The 16,711-nt window shown below is 40.4% G+C and overlaps 1 protein-coding gene across 2 annotated transcripts in view; it reads right to left on the bottom strand.

The window, feature by feature from the left end:
- The window catches only part of LOC119787458 (phosphofurin acidic cluster sorting protein 1-like), an 88,782-nt gene that overhangs the window by 8,549 nt on the left and 63,522 nt on the right, over nt 1-16,711 (bottom strand). The window contains exons 7-22 of one of the 2 annotated variants that reach the window (XM_038291333.1): nt 15,688-15,765; nt 13,176-13,235; nt 12,848-13,008; nt 11,720-11,813; nt 11,166-11,246; nt 10,946-11,067; nt 9,223-9,361; nt 8,844-8,948; nt 8,653-8,759; nt 6,131-6,285; nt 5,937-6,047; nt 5,754-5,856; nt 5,625-5,667; nt 5,502-5,544; nt 5,283-5,424; nt 4,918-5,156 (exon numbers count right to left, since the gene is read on the bottom strand). In XM_038291333.1, the coding sequence (XP_038147261.1) occupies nt 4,918-5,156; nt 5,283-5,424; nt 5,502-5,544; nt 5,625-5,667; nt 5,754-5,856; nt 5,937-6,047; nt 6,131-6,285; nt 8,653-8,759; nt 8,844-8,948; nt 9,223-9,361; nt 10,946-11,067; nt 11,166-11,246; nt 11,720-11,813; nt 12,848-13,008; nt 13,176-13,235; nt 15,688-15,765 (1,783 nt within the window). Of the gene's footprint in view, nt 1-4,917; nt 5,157-5,282; nt 5,425-5,501; nt 5,545-5,624; nt 5,668-5,753; nt 5,857-5,936; nt 6,048-6,130; nt 6,286-8,652; nt 8,760-8,843; nt 8,949-9,222; nt 9,362-10,945; nt 11,068-11,165; nt 11,250-11,719; nt 11,814-12,847; nt 13,009-13,175; nt 13,236-15,687; nt 15,766-16,711 lie in introns of both variants that reach the window. The other variant, XM_038291332.1, reaches the window with a different exon arrangement.

Consider the following 16,711-nt stretch of genomic DNA (forward strand, 5'->3'; position numbering starts at 1 on the left):
GACCAGCTTTTCCTATGCTATGGGGGTCCAAGGTTAGGCTGTCCTCTTTCTAAACAGCGTCTGTCCCATTGGATTGTGAGTGTCATCTGCCACGCCTACGCTGCAGGTCACTGCTCCCTGCCAGTCGGTGTGAGAGCACATTCCACCAGGAGCGTCACCGCTTCCTGGGCTGCTTTGAGAGGGGTTCCGCTGGAAGCTATATGTGCTGCTGCTTCATGGGCTTCCCCAACCACCTTCACCAGGTTCTACAGTGTCAATGTGGCTGCCCCTCATCCCCTGGGTCAGGTCCTTTTACAAGGTTCTGCTGGGCCTCCTCTGTGAGGTATGTGCTCAGGATTCCTTGTGACATCGTTGGCATTAGTCATTCAGTGCTTTCAGCACCGCCCTCTGGCGGTCAGTAGGGATGAAATAGAACGAAAGTTACGTATGTAACTACGGTTCTATGAATCCCGGATGACCGCCAGAGCTTCTCTGTCACTCAGAATCCTTGCTTTTGCGAGAAGATTCTGTAGGAGCAGAGCAAAGGATGACACCAGGCTATATAGCTTCTGAGTGGTCATCCGGTGTCACAGGTGTGACTCTGTTGGTATAATTACTCGAACTGCGCATGCCCGAAGGGAACATTCAGTGCTTTCAGCACCGCCCTCTGGCGGTCATCCGGGATTCATAGAACCGTAGTTACATACGTAACTTTCGTTTTAACTATGCCGTTTGTTTACCAATGTTACCCAAAAATCCTCTGCAGCCTTAGCAGAACAGCTGGATATGCAGATAAGATTAAATATCCTCTAATTTGGGGTAATTGACTTTATAAAGGGGTATCAAAGTAAAAGGGGCTGAATTAATATATATATCACATCTTATTCAACCTATATAGGCATTGCTTGGTCCCTTAAAATTTGAGCTTAATAGATTTTTTTTATTCTTATTTTTTTTTAATGAAAATTAAACTTAGGAAAATTAGGATCATTAATTTTTTCCATCAATTCACTCGTTTGGCTTCCCTATCTCAATATGGCATCAGTTTTTCTTAGACTTAGGCTACTTTTATTGTTATTTTGTATACATAGAGTGTATAAAGAACAAGATTTCATTTTGTACAGCTTTCAGAAACATTTCCATTCCTTAAAGTGCAGCAGTGATCAAATGTAAACAGTGCCGGAGAAAGAAACATGGTGCAAAAAAAGCATTTTTGTTCTTAGACGTCTGATAAACTAGCTTTCTGTGTGACGCACTAGCTGCAGACATTTTGTTTGTTATATTTTCATTGTCTGTTATGAAGCCTTTTCACAGCATTAATTCCGTTTGCTCTTTAAATTAAGGTCACCTCCCAGAGGCGGATGTCTGGAATAAAAGATGTCACTTGTTTTTTTTTTATAAGTGGGAATGCTTATGCATTCCCACTTATTGTTTTTCACTTGTAATTTTTCTGACTCTAACTAGTCCCGCAGTTTTCATCTGATTTCAACAATTTTGGTATCAAAACGTTCAGCTTGTTCAGGAGAATTCTGCTATGTCTTTTGGTAAAGAAATTTTGTGTAGTTTTCGCGATATTCAGCTTTTTCTGCGTTTTTTTTGGCCCATTGAAATGCATGTAGAATTCTTAGATTTCAGCAAAGTTCAGCTAAACCTTCATCATCTTTGACCTTTAACTACTTCAGCATACTTTCAGCTAGAAACACCATTCAACTTTTAAAATGTTTCTGTATCTTTCTGCTATTACTGTTTAACTCGGCTTTCTGCTAACTTTTACAGTTTTGCTTCAGTGAAGCTTCAAACTTTAAAAGAAAATTTTAAGATTTTCAGATTTATAATGGAAGTCTATGGACGGAATTCTTCAACTGCTAGAGTGCGTGCTCTAGCTTTTGAGCTGTTCTGGTTTTTCCGAACAAATTCTTCTCAGTCCCTCATTTTTAACTCAATTGAAATAAATTATACATCAAAACGTAGGGATTTTTGTCAGGATTCAGGAAATATAACCCTCATTTGTGTGGCATTTACGGTTTTCCGACAGTTTGGCCCAGACCATGAAGAAGTCAACACTTCCCCAATAGAAATCCAATGAGAGATTTTCCAAAAATCACAGACAAAATCCAAAACGATACATATTTTCGTATCGCTCCCATTTATTAACTATTTGATGTACTAACATGAAACTTGGTATACAACATCTTCAGAACCTTCTAGCACTCACATTGAAGGAATTTCTTCAATATCATTTATGGTTTAGCTGTTTAGCTGACTTGTTCGGGCATAGGAAAACGCTGATTCTGAGAAAAATCCTCAAACTCAGAAAATGCAAATATTTACATCGTCACCGTGGCCAAATAGTTTTTAGTAGAAACATGAAAGTTGGCACAGTCGAAGCCAAAAGATGGCTGACGCCAACAGTTGAAAAAATTTTTTGAATACCTTTTACGGTTTTGGCTCACCGCTCGTTTGTTCGCAGGGAAAGTTTTGCTTTTGAGAGTTCTGCTCTACCATTGTGCTGCATGTTATTCAATGAGACCAGCAGGATTTCTCAAACCTTTATATTTCTCCTTCCCATTAAGGCTGTGAATGAGCTACAGCCATGAAAGTTACCCCAATCGGAGACAAAGGATAGCTGTCGCTTAGACTGAAAGACTTTTTTAGATACCATTTACGGTTTGTCTTCAGCACTCGTTTGTTTGGAGCTGATATTCCCATTCAAAAAAGCCTGAGAGGAAAGGAACGAAAGTGAAGCACGTTTCTCTCTTTCACTGACAGGCTCGTTAAGCGTTGTCAAGGTAACCGAGCTTCAAAGGGATTTTACTTCTGCCACTTTAAACAGCACATTTTAATCTAATGGAGGGAGACAACACTGATTTAACATTGGGAAATGGATAACATATGACTACTGGCTATGACCCTTCCCTTGACACGCAACCCTGATAGACTTTCAAAATAAGACTCCGGGGACCCTACAAAATAAAAGCCTCTTTATTATACTCTTATTTTTTTTACAGCATATGTCTCAACATTATCACCCAAACTCAACCTAACCAAAAATTAGACTCCACGGGGCTTTTCAAAATGCGCCTAATGTCAAATTTCAAAATAAAAGCCTCCCATTGCCACTTCATCTATTGAACTAAAAACAGGTAAATGTAGCAATTCAATTATTGCAAATTCATGAAGTATCATTGCTGGGTCTGACCCTTTTCTCAACACACAACCCTGCTAGACTTTCACAGTAAGACTCCAGTGACCCTACAAAATAAAAGCCTCTATGTTATACTCCTGCTTTCCTTGATGCAAATGGCTCAGCATTATGACCCAAACTCTACCATCTTGATTCTATTAGACTCTAGGGAACTTTTCAAAACATATCCCAGAGCGAATTTCACAATAAAAGTCTCCCATTTACGCTCTAATACAGCATCTATTCACCCAATAACATGGAAAACCAGTGATTTCACATTTAGAAATGGATTCTATATCACTGCTGGGGATGACCCTTCCCTTGACACACATCCATGATAGACTTTTGAAATAAGACTAAAGGGACTCTACAAGATAGAAGCCTCTTCCTTGCACACACTCATTCATTGTGCCGTATGGCTCGTAGCTATGACCCAAAGTCAACCAATTTCTTCAAATTACAATACCAAGGCCTGTTGACCACACACCTCAGTGCACATTTCTTAATAAGGCTTTAAGATTTACACTGTAATAAAGCATCTGCTAACCTCGTAATATGCAGCCTAAGCCTGCCAATGGTGCTTTCATCAACACAGTGGCTCGTAACATGCAGGTTAGTTTTTTTTGGTAAATTCAGCTCCTCAAGTTTTATTAACTCTCTTTCTATAAGCTTCTCTTTGTCCTTCCTCTGCTTCTCATGGTCAGTGTTAAACATAGGTTTGTAGATTTTCAGTCCTCTAAGGATGACACTGTTTTCTTTATGTTGATCAACCGACACATTTCAAATAATTTCAAATTGTTTTGCCAAGTCTTGACATTTCCACATATGATTTCAAAATTTTGATACTTATTCAATACCATCTTCCTCAACATTTTACTTCCCATCCTTAAGCTACTACTTTTTTCTTCAACCAGATAAGATTCAAGTTTTTCTATTTTAATTTCTTTTCTAATTCAGCTAATTTAATACTTTTCAGCCTATGTTGTGAACTTTGGCTTCATTCTGCTCTCTTTCTGAACAGGAATTAAGCTTTTCTGTTTGCTGCTAAATTATAACACGCCTGACATGTTTCTGGAAAGTAGGTGGCCCCCCTTCAAGATTTCTTTAGAACTTTTTCTAGAAACTTGGGAGACATTACATTAAGACGCTTCCAGTGATTTTTCGATGTCATATATGGTTTGGCTGTGAAGCTTTTAAGATTAGTCTGTTTCTGCCATTTTACTGCCAGATGATTCTACCCTACAAAATCTTCAGATGATTCAATTGTTTTCTGCAGTTTTAAGTTTCTGATTACTTCCTTTCACATTTTCATATGTTCCTCAGCTAATTTGTGCTTCTTTTCCTTCTCGCAGTTTCTTTCGCTAATTTTTATTCTTTCGTTCAGCAAAAAAAGCATTCCCACTTTGCTGTTTCTGCGAAACAGCTTTTTCTAGTTATTATTAAACTTACGTGAGAAAAAACCCCAGATTAAATCCAGTTTGGTATAAAAAAAATGTAAAGTTTATGCTAGGTGACAAAAAACATTTAAAGGGTCTGAATACTTAAGGCACTGAGCCTGCAGAGCTCTCCTGATATCAATGAACAGCAACTATTCCTTAATTATGACATATTTTCCTGTTCTGATCCCGTGTATCTTTCCTGCATTGAGATTATGTAAACGTTTCCTTTCCTTTCCGCCTTCATCTGCAAACGCCACGTTTAACAGGATAAGAACAGGACAAGGACATTTATTGTAACTGGATCCTCCAGCTCACCTTTCTTGTTCTTTTCCTTAGTGACCACAGTCATGGCCATGGTGTTGACCAGGGCCTGTGGGTCGTTGCTGCCACCTCCTGGTAGCCTGCTGACCTGCAGCGAGCGGAAGGCGCTCTTCAGCGTGTTCTTGCAGCCCGTGTCGCGTCTCTCCCCCTCCCGCCGCTTGTCCGCTAGAGAGGCCAGCCAGTAATCCACCTGCAGGCCGATGGCGTCCACAACGTGAGGCATGCTGGGGCTCCTGTGGCGAAATAAGAGAAACATTATGAGGAGCATTTCAGGTTTTTTTTTTTTTTTTTGCAGCCTTTTTTTCTGTCAGATGAAGTTTCTAATTTAAACCTTTACGATCAGCATCAGTCTGCCTTACCCTTGGACTGTTAAGACGCTGCCCATGGAGGGGGAGGAGGGGGGAGTAGCTGCCTCTTTGATCATTCCAGTGGGGGAGCCATGAGACGGTGGAGATGTGGACGGGACGGCCAAGCTGACCCCAACACCCTCCTCTGGATCTCCTGAGAAAAGAAACCAAAGTGCTTTCAGCTGAACTGGATCCTCTCCGGGCTCTTCATTACCGATCAAACCGCCTCACCTGTGGGAGAACTCGCCGACTCGATGAGGCCGACCTTTACAACCTGGAAAACAACAGATGGCATCGATCAGCTGAGGCACTGCTGGGAGCAGGTTGCAGTTTATTCAGAAACTAAAATCTCACCCCGATGAAGGGGATGAACTTCTGGTAGGATTCTTCCTCCCGACTGAAAAAGAGATCAAATAAAAGGAGGTTTATTTACGACAAGCTGTCCTCACTTTAGGACGTTTCTTTTTTAGACTCTTCACTTACGTTCTGTGCTTGCAGGTGAGCATAGCCTCAGCGATGGGCAGCTGGTGAGTCACTGAGGCTCCGCTGATGTACTGGTTGATTCTTCCAGAAATATCCAACTGATCTGAAGTTTAAAAAAAAGAGTGATGATCTGGTCTGAGCTTCGCAAGGAGGGAGAAATTTGATCTCTAAATGTATAAAAACCTGTCTGAGGTGGCTCGGATCGGCTGAACACGTCTCTCCACGCTCCATCCAGGAACGAGGAGCTGTAGCGGTTGTCAAGGGATCCCAGGTGTTTAGCGACAGGATGGGAACCTGAAAAAGAGAAAAAGAAACACTGGGTCACTTTACTTGCCCTGAACAGGGTGAGGATGGTGTTTTTTAGAAGGCTTCCTCACCCAGAGGCACCACCAGGAAGCGCATGTGGTTGAGCCAGTCGGAGGTTTTGTTGGCCAGCTGAGAGACAAAGAACTGCAGGATGGCTCCCAGGTAGCTGTGACTGCCCACCGCCACCACCTTCACCGCCCGCGGCATGGAGGAGTTACAGTTACAGCTGCAGGGAGACACAGACAGAAGGGAGATGTAACCGAGATAATGTAACATCTTTTCACCTGATCGGTTATATTTGATTGGTTTTAAAGTAACTGTGAGGAACAAAGATGTCCCAGTTTAAGGATTTTAATGACTGATCCTCTTCATGTAACCTTTGGGTTAACCTTGCGCTGCAAGCTGGATTGTTGCGAGATCTGAGCTTTCATTCTCACAACAAATAATGTGATCGTCGTGTCTCCGTTTAGTGGCTCTCATGGGCGACCAAAATGGCTGAAAGCATATTATGGAAGGCGGGTACTAGCTGGCATGTCACCCAATCAGCTCAAAGTATTGTAGTAAACGTCCCTCCTTTTTCAGACTGAGTGAACGGCAGCCATCCCAGATGGATAACGGAGAACTCAACTCAGTTATACACATATCATTCTGGCTACTGCCAGGTTACTGTCATAAAGCGGGACAGATGGACCCAGTATTCAAGGTGAGACAGCCAGTAGGAAAGTTCAAAACATTTATTAAAAACAGAACAGAGGAAGCACGCTGCTGAGGATCTGCAGCTTGTGGCTGTTGCAGAAAATGGGCGGGGCAGCACCAAATCACTGATACTCTGGTTTAACAGTTCGGTCTATCCATTTAAATGTTAGACAGGATCAGCTGATGCACTGCCAACGAGAGGCAACCCTGAGGCATCCAGAGCATCCCCCATGTGGCAACCCCGGAGAGCAGGCTGGACTCTGATCCAGGACAGCGATTCAGATCAGACTGGAGTAGTAATGGAATCCAGGAGTCTGCAGTCCGGTCAGGGGTTCCAATCCACACAGCAACAGACAGATCAGGGTTCCAGGAATTCATCAGAACGCAAAGGCAGGTTCAGAGTCCCGAGTGTCGAGCATCCAGCTCAGACAGATTCCAGCAGGAGTCCACCAAGGTTAAGGTGGGCTGATCAGACGGGGACAGACAGGGCCAGTGGGTGAGAGGGAATAGAATCAGGAAAACAGAATCGCTCGGAAAATGCTGAGATGCTCTTACTACTGGTTAGGGATTAAAACTAGGACTAAAAAACAATCTCCTACTGGAAATGGGGACATGAACCTTGGAAATAACTAAAACTGACAGACAGAGCACTAACAGAAGACAAACAAGGAACTAACAGAAATAACACAATGATCTGGCTCTGAAGGCTGGAACTGAACCCAATATAAGGGAAACCGTCAGGTGGATGAGATGAGTGATGATTAGGAGCTGGCAGAGTTAAGCAGGTGAAATGCATGAATAATTAAGGAGAGCTATCAGGGCAGATTATGACACAAACAACATTTAATCCAAAATGTCACTAAATGAGAAACAAAAAAAGCCCTGGATGTGCATAAAACCCCAGGATTAAAACTGGACTATTCTTTTCCATGACAGCTCTCCCACCGCTGAATAAAGTAATAATAAAGCATAAATAGGTTTTAATGGAGGGGAATATGATTTGACATTTCTTCATTTCAAATGACAACTTTAGTGTTTGTTTTTAAATTTTTAACTTTTCTTTTTAAGCTTTTAAAATAATTAAAATAATCACAATAAACCAGAATTGCAAGAAAACTTCGGGTCAATTTTTCAGGTCAAAAACACTTAAAAATCTACCCCGTCTTTAGGTGGACATTAAGGCAGAAGTAAGTTTTTAAAGCTGGGTTCTTGTGTCAGCACTTTTATTAAATCTTCAGCTTTACTTGTAAAGATCACTTAAAAGCATTTCTACATTCAATAATAACTCTATTGATGAGATTTTAAAAGTTTTATAGCATGTGCTTAAATTAAACTGTTTTAATTATTTTTCATTTTTATCATCTGATTTTAGTTTCTAGCACATGTTCATGTTTCCTTTTCTTTTATTGCCTCCTATAGCTATTTTTTGTCGTAAAAAAAAAAAAAAAAGTTTCAGGTGAATGCAAAAGCCGACTTCATTTAAAATGGTTCAAATGTTGACTTATAATCACACTCTGAATGCTAAAAACATAATCCTATAAACTTCACTGTTTGCATTAACAGGCGAATCTCTTTCTTTAAACTAAATTATGTAATGTAACATAAAAAAAAAACCTTTAATGCCTCAAAGAACAGTTTAAAAACTGTGACTAAACACCTAGAACCAAAGCTGAACTGCAGCAAACAGCTTTAAATGGTAAAATGCTGCAGTGATGTGAAATCAAAGCTTGGGTGTTTAAAAAGAACCAAGACATCATAAATACAACCAATGCTTAAACAAGAGACTAGAAATATTATTCATGAGGAAGAACTAGCAGCGAGATTGTGGGTTTTTTTTATGCAAACACAGGTGTGATGACTCAGAGGGTTCAAGTAATGGGGTATTTTCAAAACTCACAATTTCTGGATGCGTGTGAGCACAGCGGAAAGCACAGCCTGGATCTCAGCGGACGAACACGTGCAGACCACCGGGTGTCTCTGACCTTGGAGCTGCTCCGCTACGTACTGCAACGAGAAAACACAGAGAAAAAAATCAGGCAAATGGGAAAGAAGACGAGTGCCATCTTGTTGGGGGGTTCTTGTGCATACCTGTCCTTGCCAGTCAGTGCCGTTGACTAAGATGAGGCTCTCGGGGAGTGCAGAATCTGACAGCAAAATCTGGTTGAGCTGATCGTACACGGCTTTCCTCATAACCTACAGGCAGATAAGTATCCTGGGTTTAGAAATCCCTCCCCACCACAGAATCCCATTTACTCTTCAAATGACTCATCTGCACATACATAATTCATTCCTGAGCTCCGAGGGCTCATGTATTAACAGAGCGAGTTCTCTTTACTTTGGGAACAGTGTGCTGGTTAGAACAAAAGCTGCTGTTTTGTGTGTAAATCCCTCAGAGGGACGACATGACGCCTGAACCAATAACGCCGCCTACGATAAGATCCTGGAGGATTCCGATGGTTTCTCCTACCGGTGTGCTGTGTCCCAGCTCCGGGGATCTCTCAGAGTCGGAGCTGTTGGTCCGTTCGCTCAGAGGCTTGGACAGCTGTCTCTCCTTCATGGGGGTGCTGATGCTGCGCTTGTGTCTGGGCGTGTGGCCTCCGTCCAACCTAAACAGAAAAAACAAATAAACAGAGCCGTTCGGAATCAAGCAACATGTCGACGCTTTTAACATTTTATCACAATTTAATCATAAATAACATACTCTGATGTGTTTTAGCAGCTTTTATTGCTCATCTATGAAATCAACAAAGAAAGCAGCATCAGTCCCTTTTCCTATGATAACCCTATCTTAAACCTTACCTTCAGAACTAATAAGGGAACTTCTTTGCGTAACTTAAAGTTGTAGGGAAACGCCCGTTCCAACTGTTGCATTTCCAAATTCTCCCGAGTGGTGCCTGACTTTACAAGAGTGAATAAAGTGAATGTGATTGGTCATTTATGAAGGGGTGGGATTGTTGTGGCGGATGGTTTAAAAGCAAGTTTGATTGTGGCCGGTTTTGTCTTAAGCATCTTGCTATCCAGTTAGCAACTAAGTGCAAGTAGGTTTCCAATGGGAAACTACATTGGGACCAAGTAGCACTTAGCAACGACACTGTCAAGGAACGCCATGGACAGCGGAAACATGCAAGAGGAGGAGAGTTTTGTGTCGGAGGCCATGGATGAGTCTCCTACGTCATACATTTTTCGTTTAGAGAAGGAAAGTGGCGTCCTCTTGTTGTGGAAGAGGACGCCATGGCAGCAGAAGCTTGGTTTGGTGTAGAAGGCTTACAGCCTTACATGTTTGAGCCCTTGCCTTGCAACGCTGCCAGTTCTGTTAGCTCTACGCCTGCTGAAGACACAGACGTCCATGGAACTCAATGGGAAAGTAAATTATTCTTATTTCAACCGTTGCGTATATTAGCTGTGACATATGAATCAAGATGCTATGACCGAAAACATCTGATTGACCGTTGATAAATGATTGGTTGAATTTAGGTGTACAAGCTGACATATAACTAACTGGCCTGCATAAAATAAAGAAACAATAAACAAAGATTTAAACAGGACAATTCTGGAAGAAAATCTGAAATAACTGAACCGGAGCTCTAACAGAATAACTTAAACCAGGCTTAGATCAATTTGAAACAAAAATCTAAAAAAAAAAACCTCAATCTAGTGTCAGTTGAAGCCGAGTGCAAATGCACATCCCAGTTTTCTTAACTTTATTAAAGAAATAAAAAGATATCTAAGCCAGGCCTCCTTTTCTTTCCACTTTACAATTACAAAAGAAAATATGAAAGATTGTTGTTACAGTGTAACTGAGTAGGTTTGCAAGGCGGCACAGAACTAACTGTAAAATAACACCTTATCCCGTTTTCCACCTTTAAAACAGAATTTCTTTGGACAAAAGAAAAACTTAAGTCTGGAAAATGATACAAAGGAGGGGATCATCAACAAAATGAGGGGGATGGAGTTAATCCATCTAAAGCACTTTAGTAAAACAGGCTCTTGGGCTCAGTGTGGGAAACGGTCCCCTGCTAATCTGCTAAGAATTTTAATTAAAATAGATACAATAGAATATGATGCTAATCACCCATTCATAAGTGTCATTGTGGTTTAGATACATTGTAACAATAACGGGACACAAACTCATATGATTAGAAAACAAAAAGTAATTTCCGTAAGTTAACTAAGCTTAGATTAGGTGTTACCTTGGTGATGCCATGGGCTGCATTTCATTTTTGCTGCTTTTCAGGGGCGTACGGGGTTTCTCAGCCACGGACACCGTAATGCAGGGGCCGACTTCTGCAAACAGCTCCTGGTCTGTGAGCTCCTGCAGACATAAACCACTGATCTTCACCAACAGGTTCTGGGCACAACGTTTACTCTCCCTCCTTCACCCGACTCATAGACGCGGGGAAGCATTCCTACCAGCGTGTCCGTCTCAGATGGGATCTCGTCCAAGTTCCGACTGCGGGACGGTTTCATCTTCTCCAGAGGAGGCTGCTCCCCCTGCTGGGAAAACCAGAGAGTCAGATGGGCTTGGGAAAAAAAGTCAACATTACCATGAAGTGAACCAATGGGAAGAAAAAAACAAAAGAACAGAATCTCCTAGAACTCTTTAATTAAACTGAAAGTAGGTGTATTTATGAGTTTCATGAGAACAAACAGTTACCCTGCAGTAAATGCTTATTAAACTACATTTTTTTTAAAAAGCTGAAGTCTTTGCTGCTTGATTTCTGCACAGACTAAAAAGACTAAATCTGCTCTATTCAGAAGACAGTTCTTAAAAAGACTTCCTGAATTTGTAATTCACTCAGAAAAAACTGAAAGAACTGATTCCCTGAGTACTCCACTGAAAAACACTTCATAGCAGCTTTAAAGAGTGGATTTAGTCCCCCTTGCTGAGGCTGGATTCTTCAGTTTTGCAACAAAAGTTCAACCCTTTCAACTTTAAAACCCAAAACTGATGCTGGGCTACTTACTGGACTGAAAGTATCTCGACCCAGACTGCCTTTGCTGTTCAGGCTGCCGATCTCCGTCTGCGAGCTGGACTGAGACATCCCCTCAAAGAACGGCCTGAACAAGGACACCAAAACAAAAACTAATTTCATCTCTCTAGAGAAGAGTCTGCAGTGAGGAGCTGAGACATGGAGACGATTTTCTACTTAGAGCAGGGAAACCTGCAGCGACATGACAGGAATCCTTCAATATTTGTTGAGCAAATAAAAAATGACACAGTGAAAGAAAAGAAAAACTACAGGCGAAAAATAATAAATCCTTTGCTACATAAGAAAACAGGCAGTGAATATTTAGTCAAACTTCTTTTATCTATAGAAATAAATCTTTTCAGAAACATCATTAGATAAAAAAAAAAAACATTTTTATTTCAACAAAGCAGATGTCTTGTATGTATCTACTAAATGTATTATAGAATATAGAAATATATGTATATAAATATATAGACTTGGCGAGTTAATATTCCTCTGAGGTTTAAGCAAAGTTAACTGCCTCATTCAGACTTGTGCAGAGAGATGTTTTCACCAACAGGGGGAGCTCTAAATAAACTGCTAATAAAGAGAGCAGTAAGACTTCAGAGCAGCCCGTCCAATCTAATCTAAATACCCGTCCAGTGGAAGCACCATATCTTTATTTCTTCATGCTGTTGAGAAAAATCTGCATAACATTTGCAGATGAGAGGATGGATGAATAAAGAAGAGAAAGGGTGGGAGCAAATATTACCAGAGGGAAAAAAATGTTACCCTAGATCAATCTAGATGCATGCTGTGTTAATATCAGCACAGAGACTTCCAACTCAGTACAGTCTATAGAGTAAACTTTTCAGAGAAATCCATGGTGTGCATGTTTTTTGTCATAATGCAGAGCTATAAAGCGTACAATAGCCTGCAAAACTGGCACCATTTTAGTACACAAAAACAGCCTCACACTTTAAATCAGATTTTTGATTTTGTTTTGCTTTCACTAGGTAATTGTTTTACCAATAAACACCACCTAAACAAGAGTTCTTATTGCTACCTTCAGCAGCTTTGCTTTTCCACATAAAAGGAAGGACATCACTAATGTTTTCTAACTAACAGTGTTCATCCTGTTACCTCAGCTTGGGTTTGGGGGTGCTGAGGATGCTGTCCGTCTCCTCCATCTCTGGCCCGCTATCGCTGGGGTTGTACATCTCCAGGCTGTCATAGAGCTCATCAAGGTCCTCCTCGACCTCCTGGATCTGTTCCCTCGACACGTGCTCCAGGCCGAACCCCACCTGGAGTAACAGATTTTTTTTGTTTGTTTTTAAAGGCCAAAAATTAATGGTTTGCTTTTATAAAGCTGCAAACAAAGAGTAGGGAAAAATATGTTTGATACATCTATGAAAAGGAAAAACTAGATTAAAGACTGGCCTAAAATAAAGTAAAGGAGCATAGAACAAACCTCATCAGTGACTTTAAACCTTTTCAGCAAGGCGACAAACTTCTGCTTGATGTTGGGTTGCTGTGGAGGAACAATTGTGAAAAGAGCAGCATGAGACACCAAGGACAGACATGTTTATTTCATGTGTTAATAAAAAGGAACAAGCTGAAAGAGGAGAGTAATAAACAGGGAATAGCTAAGCTCACTTTTCATGCTTGATGACTCAGAAGAACAGTGGTTAAATGAAACGACATCAGGGCAGGAAACATGATATTCATGGTGCAGTTTGGTTTCATTAGAGTGGAAGGTGTCACAGCGTGCGCGTATTATGGTTATATGTAGTTAGCACCTTTCGCCGCAGTGTTTGTTTTGAAGAAGGAGACGGTTTATGTAATATTTAAAAAGAATAACTCAGCTGCTTATTTTTAGCTGTATTTGAAAACAGCCTTCACTTAGATCCTTTTTTCCTTCTGAAAGAGTCACAAGTTTTTCATCTTATAAGAACTTCCAAGTTTCTTTTTCAGTGACAATCAAATTTAACGTCAGTATTTTTAAGTCCATCATGTAGTCGTGCCAGAGTGAGCTGTAGAGGGTCACAGCTCATTTTAGGCAACAGTCCCTTAATAGTGTAGGATTAGGATTTATTCATGAAAACACACATAAAACAAGTAAGAAAATTATATAAAACATCTTGAAAAAGGATAACATTTTAAATAAAACCCCCTACTCTGGGAATTGCTTTTCATTTATTGAAAAAACTAAACACCTGGTTAATCCTCATATAGGCCTATACCTCAACGTATCTATGACCACATAAGTTGCTTTAAATGTTGTGAAGCCATGTTTAAAAAAAGCTTGAAGTTGTTGACAGAAGAAAGCTGCTAAAACCAAACTTCTCATGCTTCACAATCAGGAAAAAAAGATCAACATCTGTGGTTTAATCAGCATCAGAAAAACAGCTGGAATAACGACAGAAACAGCGAGCAAAGGCAGTCATGTGATCTCTGCGTTCCTCATCCGTGAAAACTGCAGGGTCGTCTAAACACAGAGACGATTCAAATAGATAATGCACTAACTTTTCAAAGTGTTTGACGACTAAGTCTCATTATGCTGGAAGACAGACATTCTTATTATAAATAACTGGCACTGGGTGAAATCTTTAATCAGTCATCATTTAAAATAACAGAATTTTTTTATTTGAAAGAATCCAAAATTATTCATTAATTATTAATTTGTAAAATATATATGAATAAATTGATAAAGTATTAAAGAAAGCCCTATGTAAGAGTGACTGAAAATCAACATTTTTTGTGCATTTGATCCCTAAAATGTCTCAAACCACTTTTTGATCAGGTTTTGGTAACAACTACTAACAACCTCCCTGAAAACCCAACTTCTAGCACTAAACAACATTTATGTTGATATTTATTCTTAGAAAAAAGCCTGGGTAAAAGTCAAAGCTTCAAGTTTTTGTTTGCAAAGTAAAGAAGATAGTTACCATAATTTGCACAGGTGGGAATCTATATTGGTAAAGTTTTATTTAAACTTTAAAAGGTGCAAAGGCCCGTTATGTGTCTACATAAAAAAGGACCAGAAAGCATTTGATCCTGATAAAATAAGGTTATATTTCCCAAATCACTGTGTTTAATCGGTCCTTTTTGAGCTGAAATAGAACTCCAGCACCGCGCAAGATGAGCAGACATAAACAGACATGACGCCACCTATTGGCAGTACCTCAAAACTACCAGAAAGATGCACCAGGAGGACATTGTGATCTCAGCTTGTGATCTTAGTGTGAAACCAAAGTGAGTTACGGCATATACTCTAAATAAAAATAACCTTGAACCTTTAAAATGTTTGATAAGAACGGAAAAAAGCAAAACTAGCAACAAAAGACAACGTCTGACTATGTTCCGGAGGCTTAGTGCTGATTTCCTGAGATGGGAAGATGGTCTTTATCTTTGATGATGTGCTCAGAGGTCAGAGGAGCCGCCGTATGGACCAGGTGCTTCCAACATCCAGCAGCAGTGTGGGTGTTTAGTGTGTTAGCTCCACAGGAGGGCTCTATTATAATAACCCTCTGATATGTCATACTGCTGCAAACGCACGCACACAGAAAAACAATTTCCGCTTGTCAAACTGCAAGCGAGTGTTGTGTGTGTTTATGTGTTAAACTCTACAGCCTTAGTGAGTGTTTGAATGTCAAGAGTGCGTAAGATTGTGTCCTTGCATCTGAGGATGTGATTATTGTTATCACAGGTTCTACTGGGAACTAGAATTGATCTATTTCTGGATGGAAATTGGCTGGAAAGCGAGAGGCCCGATGCATAAACCATAGAGACGAGTCGGGGTGGGAGGCAGACGAAGGGGGGAGGTTTGTGGAGTCAGTCAAGTCAAATCAGATTTGTTTGAAAAGGCTACTGCGGGAATCGGGTTAGCCGCGAATTGCTTTGGAGACGAAACAGGCCTGTAGAAGAAGAGCGCGAGAGACAGAAAGAGGAATTGGAGAGACAAGAGGGGACATTCGTCTCACCCTGGTGCTGCCGGCGTTGGGAGGGAGCTTACGCCTCGGCTTCTTCTTCCTCACCTCGTCGTCTTCATCGTACAGATACTGAGAGAAATGCAAACAGAAAGGCTATGAAGCTGCTCACCCATTCAATGTGCTTCTCTTTTTTTTTTTTCCACCAATCTACAACACTAAGAGGTTTGGTCTATTTCTAATATTTTTACTGACAATTTAAGAGATGTAATTTACTGAAAAGAAAAATAAGAGAAAGATGTGATGCAGTTTTTTTTGCGCCTCTTATAAAAGCCAAAAGAACAAAAAAATTTGTAGTGAAATAATGACACTGGAAAATCTAGAAAATTCAAAACTTGACTTGAGTTTTTAGGGGAAATAAAGTGAGGAACTAATTTTCTTAAATCAAAATGATCTGTAATGTATTTATTGGTCTATCTGGAGTTAATAACAAATACAGCTCTTTGCTAATGGGATGTTATCAACTCTTCCATCACATTTCACAGGGTTGGAGATCTTTCACGTCTCCTCTTTGGGTCTGATCTTGTGAACAGTAGCTGAAATATTCAGGGTTACATTTATTCATGTAATTTCTATACTTTAAAGAGGTCATATTGGCATTGCTGGGGAGAAAAAAGCCCACAGCATCACATATTCCCTACTAATCTTAGCAGTGGGCCTTTCTAAGCCATTCTTTTCCTCATGCTTTTATGTTTTGGGTTTTTTTTTGCTAAAAAGCACAGATTTACTGTATCAAGCAGTTACTTGCACTGCTAATCAGTTAGCATGTGGTATCAGTAACGGTTGCTGTGCAGACTTAGTGACTCCAAGATACTCCTCTTTCTTACATTTCATCTTTGCCTCTTCATCTACCTGCTACAGAGTGAAAGAGTGAGCAGCCAGTGGCCAACATTTACTGGTATTACTGCCACACCTTCCTAGTCATGGATTACTAATTACAAGTACAAAAAAACTAACCAATATTATTCAAGAGAGGAATGAAATAGAATTGAATTTATTTTATAGGGATGGTTAGGTG

This window comes from Cyprinodon tularosa, unplaced genomic scaffold (assembly GCF_016077235.1).
Source record: "Cyprinodon tularosa strain WSP-4 unplaced genomic scaffold, ASM1607723v1 ctg299, whole genome shotgun sequence".
Taxonomy (NCBI): domain Eukaryota; kingdom Metazoa; phylum Chordata; class Actinopteri; order Cyprinodontiformes; family Cyprinodontidae; genus Cyprinodon; species Cyprinodon tularosa.